This window comes from Rana temporaria, chromosome 1 (genome assembly GCF_905171775.1).
Source record: "Rana temporaria chromosome 1, aRanTem1.1, whole genome shotgun sequence".
Taxonomy (NCBI): domain Eukaryota; kingdom Metazoa; phylum Chordata; class Amphibia; order Anura; family Ranidae; genus Rana; species Rana temporaria.
The window spans coordinates 199,175,846-199,188,624 of record NC_053489.1 but is presented as its reverse complement, the minus strand read 5'-3'; the positions used below and the strand labels follow the sequence as shown (position 1 = coordinate 199,188,624).

Genomic DNA, 12,779 nt, shown 5'->3' with positions numbered 1-12,779 from the left:
ACAGGGGGGTCCACTGACGGAGGAGATACCCTTTTGAGGAGGACTTTTTAAAAAAAGTGGGTAACGGACCGCAAAGTATTTTGGAACAGCAAAAAACCTTCTGTGGCCGATCCCATTCCTTGTACAACAGTTTGTCCAGATATAGGAAACACTTTTGTGGCGCGGGGTGGCTTGCGGAACCCAAAAGGGACCGGCATCTCTGATGCCTCCGCCGAATCCTCAAGTTTCTGAGTATCCCGCATCGCAGTGATAAGAGCTCCAACAAACGCCTTATCATGCGCTGACCCTGAAGCAGAGTCATCCTCACTGTCCGTGTGGGCTAAGCCTGCATCATCTGATATGACCGAACCAGGGCCAGACGCAGTAGCAGGGCCCGATTCCATGTCAGAGACATCCCCAGAAGACGACGTAGGGAGGGGGCGCTTTTTACCCCCCTTCTGACCACTCGCCGCTTCAATCCTGGCAACAAACGCCTCAAGGACTGCCGTCATAGCATCCATGGAGGCCGCAGGAACAGGGGCACTAAGGGTTAACTCTGGCATGCTTGGGGTAGAAGCCTCCGGTTTGGACGTCATGCTGATCCACTGTAAATGCCACCCTTGTACTGCAAGGCAAGACCCACAGGCCACCCTCCTGACCGCAACAGAGAGCAGGGGACCCCCGAGAGGACTCAGCACCCGACCAGGCTGTAGCGCTGCTGAGAAGCTGAAAACGCTGTCCGTGCTGTGTCGTCCCTCAGGTAGTGTGCTGAGAGCCTTGGGGCCGTTATTCTGGTCACCAGAGGCCAAAACCCTTTCCAAGATGGCCGCCAACATGCAGAAAAACAGCACGCGGGCTACAAGAAAATGGCCGCCGATTCAATAGGAGCGCGTCACCGGCAAAATGGCGGCCATACACGTGTTTTAAAACATACAGTGACAAAAAAAAACAGCAAATGCACCAGACCCTGCAGGTCCCCCCCAGCACACACAGCATCATAAAAGACAAAAAACAGCACCCCACAGCAGCGCAGCCCCCCGGCAGTAACGGAGCCCCCCAGGCAGACCCCCCACCTCACGGACGCCACCCAGAATGCAGGGAAGGAGGGAGAGGAAGGGAGAGAGGAAAGCAGGGCGGACCCTTGATCGACCTCCCCAGGAATGCACCAGCCGAACCACCATGCCAAGGCAAGGGGGATACTACTTACCCATCCTGCGACCACCGGCTGGAGGCATTCCAGACAGACCCAACGTCCGCAGCAGACACGGCATGGCTGTCGGCCCGGCACACTGTGACTCAGCCATAGAGACCGGTCATGTGTGTGCCCTGTGGCATATAGCTCACCAGCCACCCCTGGAGCAACGGTGCATGTCATGGACGGCCCAGCGCGTAGCTAAAGGCCGGTACGCGCTCGATGGCCGAACATGGGGGGACAGCAAGGATCGCAGATCCAGCCTGTCACCCAGTCGGCAGTTGATTGTAGATCCCAGGATCCAAAAATGCAGGAAAAACAAAATAAAAGAGACAAAAGTCGCAGAAAAAAAAAAAACTCCAGAGCACATGGGCCCAGAGGAGCCATGTCTTTTCCTAACGCTAGGCAGAAAAAAACTGGGAGTGCATGATGCAGAGAGTGGGATGTACCCGGGGGACCCGCCCCCTGGGAGGTGCTGTACTGAGAGAAGTGTTTGAACACTTGAAGTGCTGTTTTTTCTGCCTAGGATATATAACCCTAAGGTCAATGCTGCTGTGTCCGTCCATGAACGTAAGAGAAAAAACATTTTTTTTTTCAATTTTGTTTGGGGTACAGCGTCGCACGACTGCGCAATTGTCAGTTAAAGCGGCGCAGTGTCGAATTCCAAAAAGTGCTCTGGTCAGGAAGGGGGTATATCCTTCCGGGGGTGAAGTGGGTTAGTTCCTTTTTCTTCTACTTAATTTTATTGCCATTACATTGGGGGCAGAAATGATGTACCCCTTGTTCCAATAAGACAGATGTGAAAAGTGAAACCAACTGTTCCCCACTCTGGTGGTAGAGGTCACACTAGTAATCAGCCACCCAAATCACTTCTACATAAAAGTCTACAGTGGGCTGAAAAAGTGTAAAACAACCACCTGCAGAAATATTTCTACTGCTATACCAATAAAACTAAAAAGCCACGTGTTTAAATGTCTATAGATATAGAGATAGATATATATAAAAAAATAAAATAAAAAAAAAGACGTGCGATAAGAATAAATAATAATACATAGTTCCCAGGGGATTATAGACTACATCTCACTTACTCTCAGTAGTGCTTTCTGTCTGAGTAGCTGGAGGTGGAGCAGGTGCAGCTGCAGCATTAGCAGCTAACTGAGAGGCCATGTTCTCACTCTGAGCTTTTCTGACAAGAGCCGCTAGTGGGTGGTCTGGATCAATCACCTTTAAGGGCTGAAAAAGAGGGGAAACATTTAAAGTGGTACTTTTCAAAGATAAAGACATATCATTTAAATTAAAATAACTAAAAAGGCAAACTTTTTTTGTTTTGGCTAGAGTACAGAGGGATTAGAACACCTGTCCCTGTTAAGGAGATCCACCCTTTCTATTTGTCCTGTTTACCTTTATCATTGAAAATGAAAGTAAAAGAAAATCCCAAATGTTAGGCTGCCCCAGAAATGGAATATAGTCTTCCAATTCTGGTGACCTGGGGGTACCCAATGTATTTGCCAGGATTTCCTCTCGCTTCCTGTTAGGCTATGGGACAGGAAGTGAACGGAAATTTCAGCAGTGGGACACATGGCAAAAAAAACAAACAGGGGGCAATAACCCTCCTTTGCTCTATCCAAGATTTAAAAAAGTTTTGCCTATAGTTCGACTTTAAGGGGAAGTAAAGATATGGAATTCCAATCAATGGGAATCACCCAAAATCACAAACCAGAATATGATAACAGATCCATTACTGTAGGCAAAAACTTCAGGAGAGGAAAGAACTTCATTCCCCAGAGACAACAAACTACTTCACTGAAACACCAAATGACAGACTAAATTTACCTAGGAACAGAATCACCCATTAGCAACCAAAATTGAATCCCATGAATATGTCTGGAACTTGACATTCATTAAATCGCAGGGGAATACAGAGCAATGAGCTTAAAGTGGTTGTATACCCATTTTTTCTTTTTACCTACAGGTAAGCTTATAATAAGGCGCTGTGAATGTCGCACCTGAAGGTCCAGCAGACGGTGTCAGACTTTGCCCGGAAAAAGAATCCCAGCGTATGCGTGGGAGTGACGTCATTGCGGTTCCGGCCACTCACAGCGCCTGAGTCGCGAACCCGGAAGACAAGCTGAGGGCAAAACGTCAGCTCCCTCGACGTGGACTGGGGTTAGACACTGATGTCTCATCCTAAGGTATGCATTTCATAATGAGCTTATTATGCCTTTGCCTTAGAGGTTTTATTTTTATACTTTTTTTTCTGCAGTTATACAACCACTTTAAAAGGCTTCAAGTTCACCTTTGTTTACTTTTTTTTTTCTAAATTCCAGACAAAATATGTACCAACAAGCTGAGGATAGATGATGTAGGGTGTGAGTTAATGACATCAGCTGGTCAACTCCTTCCTGTGTCATGACCGAAAGTCTGACCAGGAAGTAAGGCAGAAGAAAATCAAGCAGTGTATTTAACCACTTCAATACATGGCACTTTCACCCCCCTTCCTTCCCAGACCAATTTTCAGCTTTCAGCACTGTCGAATGAGAATTGCGGTCATGCAACACGACCCAAATTAAATTGTTATCATTGTTTTCACACAAATCAAGCTTGGGGGGGGGGGGGGGTCTATGACAGCTCTCTGTATTAAATCATCCTCAGAGAACAGTCACAGAGCTGCAGATCCAGCCCCACCTGCACTGAGCTTGGTGGGAGAACTGTCACAGAGACAAGCGTCTGTTTACATTGTGACAGCTGTGATTGGACACAGCTGTCACGTGATCAGGAGGGGCCAATCACAGCGCCCATATCCCGATTTCTGCTCGGCTGAATCCTGTGATCATAATGAGGATGTTCTTGAACGTCCACTCAGAACGAGGAAAGAACCACCTGGCCGTTTATGTGCAGTGGCTGGGTGGGAGATGGTTAAACATATATGAAGAGAGTTGGGTAAGCCTGTGTAGAATTAATGGAAAGCGGTTTTATTTTTGCAAAATAAGTACAATAATGTTATATTGGTACATGGGGAGCTGGAATTTAGAAAAAAAGTGAACAAAGGTGAACTGAGCTTTTAATATGCAGGATGCAGCCGTTACCAGAAAACCTCTAAACAAGGCTTCACTTCCCTGGCCACATCTGTGTTACAGGCCCGCCGACTTCTAAATCCTAACTCTTGCTCCCACAGGTTGTCACAGACTACCATGACAACATATCATGACTCACATTTCAGTTTATTTATTTTTTATTTATTTAAACTAGAACCCCCTTAATTGCATTTCCTAAAAACAAAATAAAATGCTTTTCACAAGTACCTTTGTGAGCTCTTCAAGCCTGCTACAACGCTTAGACGCAAACAAACTTGGATGTAAGTAATCGCCACCTTCATCATCATCATCCGAATCCTCGACTGTATCTACTACAGTTTCTAGAACGAGATTGAAATGGGTCATTATTGGTGATAAATCATCAGTGTTCTATTAAAATACAATATCTTTGGAATCAAATTAATTAAATCTAGTGCAAAATTACAGGGAGGTTTTAAATATGTGAAGCAACTACTGTACTTGATAATGCTGAAATGACTAGATTTGCTAGGCTTTTTCATAAATGATGCATTTAAACCGTTAAAGAAGTATTATATACTAGAATGAAGTTAAAAAAAATAACTAAATAGAAAGACAATCTCTGGCATCTTGCTGCTTAAAAACAAGAAGGGTTCTTTTACATCAGTTCAGGCACGTTTTTTGTGAAGAAAAAAAAACTGACGAATACGGATTCAGGTCACATCGATTTGCACATGTGTTCAGATTCAGATGTCCCATTACTTTAAAACCTCTTTAATGAAATGCTTCTGAAAATGATGCTTGGCTTCCAGAGACTTTAAAGCTGAACTTCAGTAATTTTTTCATCTTTCCAATTATTAAATCTTCTGCCCTTAACTTTGGCTAGTAAAACTTTTTTTTCTGCCAGTAAAATACCTTATACAACCCACTTCCTGTTGTGTGAATAGGCAGCTATTCACACAAATATACATCCCCTCGGAGGGGGCGCATATTTGCGCATTGCCAGCGCCAAGGGGTTAAAAGGCCTTTGCCAATGGGCAAATGCAAAGTGCTTTTGGGCGTATCCTGCTTGCATTTGGGACACTTCAGAGACCAGCGTACAATGACAGGTGCAGATGAACTCCTATTCACCTGCATCTTACTTCCCCAATCCTATTGACTTGTATGTGGAGAAAAGCAGTTCTGAAAGAATAGTACCCATTTTAGTATTCTGATAAGCAGCTCTACTTAGGCATTGGTTTTCATAATCAGTTCTACTGCAACCACATCTGAAGGGCAATTCCACTTTTACACCAAAATTTAAGCCTTCATGGCAATCTACAGAGCTTAAAAGCGTCTGTACACTGGCAGACATGGACGGCAGAAGATTATCAGCACAGCAGATGATTGCAGCAGGAGGAGTGGAGAGGGTGTTGGAAATTAATCTCTATATTTTTGGTTCAAAAGGTGGAATTACCCTTTCACTTTATGAAGTTTTTGATGAATATAGAAAACCTAAACAGCCAATTAGAAAAAAAATTACAACATTTCACCAAAACAATTACAATTACTTATGAAACATATTTCTGAGGGAGGGAAGAAAAATAAATAAATAAAAAAAAACATACTTTTCTGTTCATTTGTTTTTTCTGCCAGCATGGTGTAGCGTCCCTCCTTCATGGCCCTCAGTATGTGCTTATAGTAGGGATTGAGGTAGTGGTCAAAACGCAAGAAGTCAAACTGTGAATTTCGGGCTTGCTTTGCCTTTAACATGATTTCAAACTGAGCACCTTGCTTGCAGACAAAATTTGCAGTGCGTTCGATGATGGCGTGCATTTTTGCTGTAGCTGGCTGTTTAAGAGACAGAGAATTTTGTCAACAAGTAGTCAGCTTAATTTTAATGTATAAAAACATGCTATTAAAAGGGGAACTTAGTAGGGCTGCAACTAACGATTTTCATAATCGATTTGGCTGATTATTGTTTTTTGGGCCAATTTGTTGTTGGGCAGATTAAAAAACACGAATTGCCGCAAAAACACATGACATGCTTTTCTGCAGCTTCTCCATTGAAGTATATTGAACCAAATACCTAAGCCAGCATTAGGTCAATCTAGCAGGCCACTTGAGTTGAGGACATTCTATTGCCGGCCTTCTGGATTCGCTTTCGGATCCCTAGGAGCTGGTTTGATCTCAGGTCTACGGACTATGTTTTCTGATATATGATAGCTTATGGTGTGTCCTCCACTGCTTTTTTCTTTTGTATTCTTTTTTGTTTGTTGATGTGTTTTTTTTCAATAAAACTCTTTGTACAAGAAGTATATTGAACCAAAAAAAACAAAAAAGCACCATTTTGCGTACTGAATTGATGCATTCACACAACTTCACATTAATCATGAGATAAACCTTCAGGAATATTTATCGCATTGTTTTGCAAATCTATGTACACTACAAACTGTATGATTGAATTTGGTTCTGATATTGCTGTTTTACTAATCTAACTACCAGTAAGAATTAGTCCTTACATTTAAAGAGCACCTGTCATTTGTTGTGTCACTGCCACATCACCAGAAGTCCCATTAAAGGGAATGGGACTGTCAGTGAGTCAACAGCTGGTCAGAGGAGGAGCCGCTGCGGGATAGAAATTACAGTTGCTCTTTAACCACTTAAGGACCGCCTCCTGCACATATACGTCGGCAGAATGGCACGGCTGGGCACAAGCACGTACAGGTACGACCTCTTTAAGTGCCCAGCCGTGGGTCGCGGTCCGGTCCAAAGCTGCGGGACCCGCGGACCCGATCGCCGCTGGAGTCCCGCGATCAGTCCCCGGAGCTGAAGAACGGGGAGAGTTTTGTGTAAACACAGCTTCCCCGTTCTTCACTGTGGCGCCATCATCGATTGTGTTTCCCTATATTGGGGAACACACAATCAATGACATCACACCTACAGCCACACCTCCCTACAGTTAGAAACACAGATGAGGTCACACTTAACCCCTTCAGCGCCCCCTTGTGGTTAACTCCCAAACTGCAATTGTCATTTTCACAGTAAACAATGCATTTTTAGCTGTGAAAATGACAATGGTCCCAAAATGTGTCAAAATTGGCCGAAGTGTCCGCCATAATGTCGCAGTCACGAAAAAAAAAAAAAAATAGCTGATCGCCGCCATTAGTAGTAAAAAGGTTTTGTAAACGCTATGAACTTTGCGCAAACCAAACGATAAACGCTAATTGCGATCTTTTTTTACCAAAAATAGGTAGAAGAATACGTATCGGCCTAAACTGAGGAAAAAAAAAAATATGTTTTTGGGGGATATTTATTATAGCAAAAAGTAACAAATATTGCATTTTTTTCAAAATTGTCGCTCTATTTTTGTTTATGGCGCAAAAAATAAAAAACGCAGAGGTGATAAAATACCACCTTTCTGTGGGGAAAAAAAGAACGCCAATTAAAGCGACGCAGTGACGAATTGCAAAAACTGTCTAAGTCCTTTACTTGCCTAAAGGTCCGGGTCTTAAGTGGTTAAAAATTATGATTTAAAAAAAAAATAATCGAGTTAATTTAAATCAAGCCTTTTTACTAGCGATTTAAATCGACTTGATTTAAATCAAATCCACCCTGCTCCTAAGTACCCAAAAAACTGGATTCATGTGTTTAGATAACAGTGTTACATCACAGCACAAAATGATATATTTAACAACTGAACATGCCTCCATGAATTTACCAGAAAAAAAAAAAAAACACAAAAGCAGGGTATAACCGGAGACATCGAACCACCAATACTCCAACATCCTTGTGTAAAATAAATCATATTTATTTTAAACTTACCAGTTCTACATCGGATGGCACATTCATCCCTTCAGGTGCAATAAAAGGCTCTTCATTATCTTCAGTATCGCTTGAATCTAAAAATATGTAACAATTAGCATTAAAATTATAATACTGGCATTGCTTTACATTAATATTTTTTTTATCATTCAAGTTTAATTTTATTTTCAAAATATAGACGGTACATTCGATATTATACAACAAAAATTCATTATATTGCATTACACAATGACATATTTAGTATTATATACTCTCTAACAATACCGTGGTCCAAATCAAAGAATCATTCAATAGTCAGATATAAAGAATACAACAAAAAATCACATGTTTCTGTAATCCAACCTAACTGAAATCGAGTAAATACCCGTACTTTCCCATCCCCAATCATCCCCTAAGTTTTGTTCAAATTCATTGTAACTAGTATTATGAATCATATCAGAAGTTATAATATTCGACTCCATGAATATGATAAATTCATAAATAACCCCCCTACATCATATCTGGGTTCGAGTCGTTTCAAGAGAAGCATAGTATCTTCTCCATCTATTCTTCCCCCTAATTCCAAAACAATCTCCTGTGGTGAATTAGAAGGGATAAAATGAAGAAACAAAGAAAAGAGAAAATAAACATAAACTATGGTATACTTATACTTTCGATCTAGGGAAAGAATATTTTGATAACACAAAATATTATCAAACAATTAATTTAAAAATTTGAGGAATCAACTTCACCTCTAATATTCTCTCCTTAGGATTCCAGGAGTTAAAAAATACTATCAGAAATTTCAGTATACCTAAATTGACTAAAGAATGCATCCATATGGATAAAATAAAAAATGTTATGAAAAAAAAAAAAAACACCAAACCATAAATAACACATTTATGTAAAGAAGGTTCCATGTGTTATTTATATAATATAAAAAAATTAAAGAAATTAAACCAAGAGAAAAAGAGGAAGGAAAAGGAAAAGCAGGTGAGGACGAAAAAAATAAAGAGAAAGAAGGGTAGACAGCCTACCTGCCAAAGTATACAGCCATAAGTAGCGAATTGCTTTTCTAAATTCACATGGTATTTAAGATACCCAAGTACTTCAACCATGGTTCCCAAATCTCATTAAACTGATCAGAATCTAACAGAAAGCCTATCCTTTTCTCTTGATCCAATATCCAAGTGACTTTTCTTTTCATATATAATATCGAAACTGTCGTTTTTTTCCTACATTAATATTTTAACTAGGGTTGTCCCGATACCACTTTTTTGAGACCGAGTACAAGTACCGATACTTTTTTTCAAGTACTCGCCGATACCGATTACCGATACTTTTTTTTTATGTCATGTGACAGTATTTTTTTTACAATTTTTTTACAGTGATTTTTTTGTGTTTTTTAGGGGGGGTGGTGGATTGTCAGGGTTTTTTTTATATATTATTATTATTATTATTTTTTTAAAATATTTATTGCAATTTTTATTTTTTATTTTAATCAGCCTTGTTGGGGGTCTTTGGAGAGATATCAGGGGTCTTAACAGACCTCTGACATCTCCCCTTTAAGACAGAGAAAGGGACTAAGGACATAGATTCCCCAGTTTCTTTCTCAGCTGCACTGGAAATGAATGGACAGGAGAAAGAGGCTCCGATCAAATTCATAAACTGATGCATCGTAAACACAGTTTATGATGCTTAGTTATATGAATGGACAGAGTCAGTGATCGCTGACTGTTCATTCAGAAAAGGTAGTAGCCGGGTTTAGCGGCTCCTACAGCCGCTCTCCATCCTGACAGAGGGGGCGGAGGAGGACATGAAGGGGGACACAGAGCACGGAGGGGGGGAAGCAGCGGCACGGAGGGAGGTCACAGAACATGGAGGGGGGAGAACAGAACGGAGGACAGCTGCGGCACAGCATGGAGGGGGAGAACAGAACGGAGGACAGCTGCGGCGCGGCACGGAGGGGGAGAACAGAACGGAGGACAGCTGCGGCGCGGCACGGAGGGGGAGAACAGAACGGAGGACAGCTGCGGCGCGGCACGGAGGGGGAGAACAGAACGGAGGACAGCTGCGGCGCGGCACGGAGGGGGAGAACAGAACGAAGGACAGCTGCGGCACGGAGGGGGAGAACAGAACGGAGGACAGCTACGGCACGGAGGGGGAGAACAGAACGGAGGACAGCTATGGCACGGAGTGGGAGAACAGAACGGAGGACAGCTGCGGCACGGCACGGAGGGGGAGAACAGAACGGAGGACAGCTGCGGCACGGAGGGGGTAAGCAGAATGGCAGCAGCACGGCACGGATGGGGTAAGCAGAATGGCAGCGGCATGGAGGGGGGGACACAGGAGCATGGAGGAAGAGAGCAGATGGGCAGCGGCACGGAGGGGGGACACGGAGCATGGAGGGAGTAAGCAAAATGGCAGCGGCACTGAGGGGGGGGGGAACAGGAGCATGGAGGAAGAGAGCAGAACAGATGGGTGAACTGGAGATGGATACAGGGAAAGTCAGGTATCGGGTAAAGTATCGGAGCATTTTCCCCGAGTACAAGTACTCGGGGAAATGCTTGGTATCGGTCCTGATACCAATACTAATATCGGTAGCAGGACAACCCTAATTTTAACCACTTCTGGACTGCCCATATACTGCAGTAGGGCGGCTCGGCTGCACAAACCGACGTACCTGTACGTGAGTCCATGCATTAAATACAGTGGGTGCGCCACCCGCGGTTGCAGTACAGGAATTTGCTTTTGTAAACAAGGCGAATCACCATTGTGACAGGGGACATAACAGATCTGCTGTTCCTAGTGATCAGGAACAGCGATCTCTGTGTTGTCTCAGTAAGCCCATTCCCTCCAACAGATAGAACACACCCAGGTAGCACAGTTAACCCCCTTGATCACCCCCTAGTGTTAACCCCTTCCGTACCAGTTATACATTGATCAGTGCAATTTTTTTTAAAGCAATGATTACTGCAATGATGTCACTTGTCGCCAGATATGTCCGCCGCAATTTTGCAGTACCAGGAAAAAAATAAAAAATAAGTAGATCACCGACATCACCAGTAAAAACAATAAAGATAAAAGTCCATAATTCTATCCCATAGTTTGTAGATGCTATAACTTTTGCGCAAACCAATATACGCTTATTGCAATTTTTTTTTTACCAAAAACATGTAGAAGAATACATATTGGCCTAAACTGATGAATATATATTTTTTTGGATATGTGTTATAGCAGAAAGTAAAAAATATATAAATATTTTCTTCAAATTCGTCAGTCATTTTGTTTTTAGCACGAAAATAAAAAATGCTGGAGGACATCAAGCCCCACTTGTGGGGGGGGGGGGAGACATATTTTGTTTGTGTACAACGCCGCAAATGTCAGTTAAAGCGACACAGTGCGGTACCACAAAAAATGGCATGGTCATTAAGGGGGCAAATCCTTAAGGAATCTAAAAAATTACTAGTCGTTTTTACAGCTGTCGTTTTTGGCTTCAGGCATCTTTTTCAGCAGCCAGTAAACTCCATACACACATAAGCTATAAGCAATTTTTGGCAAAAAAAAAAACACCCCAGAACTAGTGGGTTTTAAGAGGCTTTTTTTAACTGTAAAAATGCTCTAACTCTGATATAAGCTTAAAGATGCTGAAAAACATAGCTATTCTGCGTTTATCAGCATTTTTGAGCCATGAGCTTTTGTGGGAGTGTGACGTTGAAAAAAATAATTCTACCGCAAAACTCAGTCTACAGCTGCAGCTTTCTACAGCCAACGATACTGGCATTTTCACAACGTCCAGTGTGCACAAGGCTTAATAATCAATGCTCTTGGAAAATCAAAGATTAAACTCTTAAGTGAAAGCTAAATTTAAATGTAAAAGCTATGCATTTCAAAACTATAATAAAAACTATAACATATCAAACCATGCAGACCTTATTAACAATATTCATATAATAGAGCAGGGGTCTCCAAACTGCGGCCCGAGAGCCAGATGTGGCCCTTTGCTAGCCTTTATCCGGCCCTTGGGGCACTATTCCTCCCACTGACACCAACAAGGGGGCACTATTTCTTCCAATGATGGGATACTATTCCTGTTACCAATAAGGGGCACTGCTATTCCTTCTACTGATCACCAACCTTGAGGCCATATGTATTCTCACCGATGCTGGGCTCAGGACATTTTCTGCCCCTGCAGACCGCAATTTGGCCCTCCTAAAGTCTGAAGGACAATAAACTGGCCCTTGGTTTGAAAAGTTTGGAGACCCCTGTAATAGAGCATCTGTGTAGCAGAGACCATACCCCGCTTTCATTTAATGTTAGCTGTAAGCAACAAACACATGCGGGTAAGATAAATACACTTAACTTTGAGAGCAGATTTTCTAAGGATAAAAGCTGCTCACCAGAACTTAGACTGGGAGGGAATATTGGCATCAATGGACACAGAACAGAAATGGAATTTCCATTTTTATGTGGATTTTACACAGCATCCCAACTTTGTGGAGTTGAGGTTGTACCTTTTCTGACATGGTCTGACAGATTAAAGTAACCAACAGGAGGACAGTGTTGGACCATTCATTTCATACTGGGATTTAAGGAGGGACTCTAGCTGCCTGCCAGTGGAGCCCCAAAAGGAGAGCAAACCTTCAACTTGTCAAGCGGTATTCATGTTAAGGTGGGTCACTGGTGTATCCATGCTGACCACTAATTTACAAATTCCCTTTTAAAAGGGAAAAACTCAACACAATCTTAGGTGGGGTACAGGACATTTCTAA

General features: G+C 42.5%; 1 protein-coding gene across 3 annotated transcripts in view; it reads right to left on the bottom strand.

Annotated features, from left to right (window-relative positions):
• The window catches only part of LOC120935572 (splicing factor SWAP), a 173,254-nt gene that overhangs the window by 140,628 nt on the left and 19,847 nt on the right, over positions 1–12,779 (bottom strand). For all 3 annotated transcript variants that reach the window (XM_040347622.1, XM_040347628.1, XM_040347634.1), the window contains 4 exons: positions 8,029–8,105; positions 5,832–6,054; positions 4,474–4,586; positions 2,260–2,404 (listed from right to left, as the gene is read on the bottom strand). In XM_040347622.1, the coding sequence (XP_040203556.1) occupies positions 2,260–2,404; positions 4,474–4,586; positions 5,832–6,054; positions 8,029–8,105 (558 nt within the window). The remainder of the gene's footprint in view (positions 1–2,259; positions 2,405–4,473; positions 4,587–5,831; positions 6,055–8,028; positions 8,106–12,779) is intronic.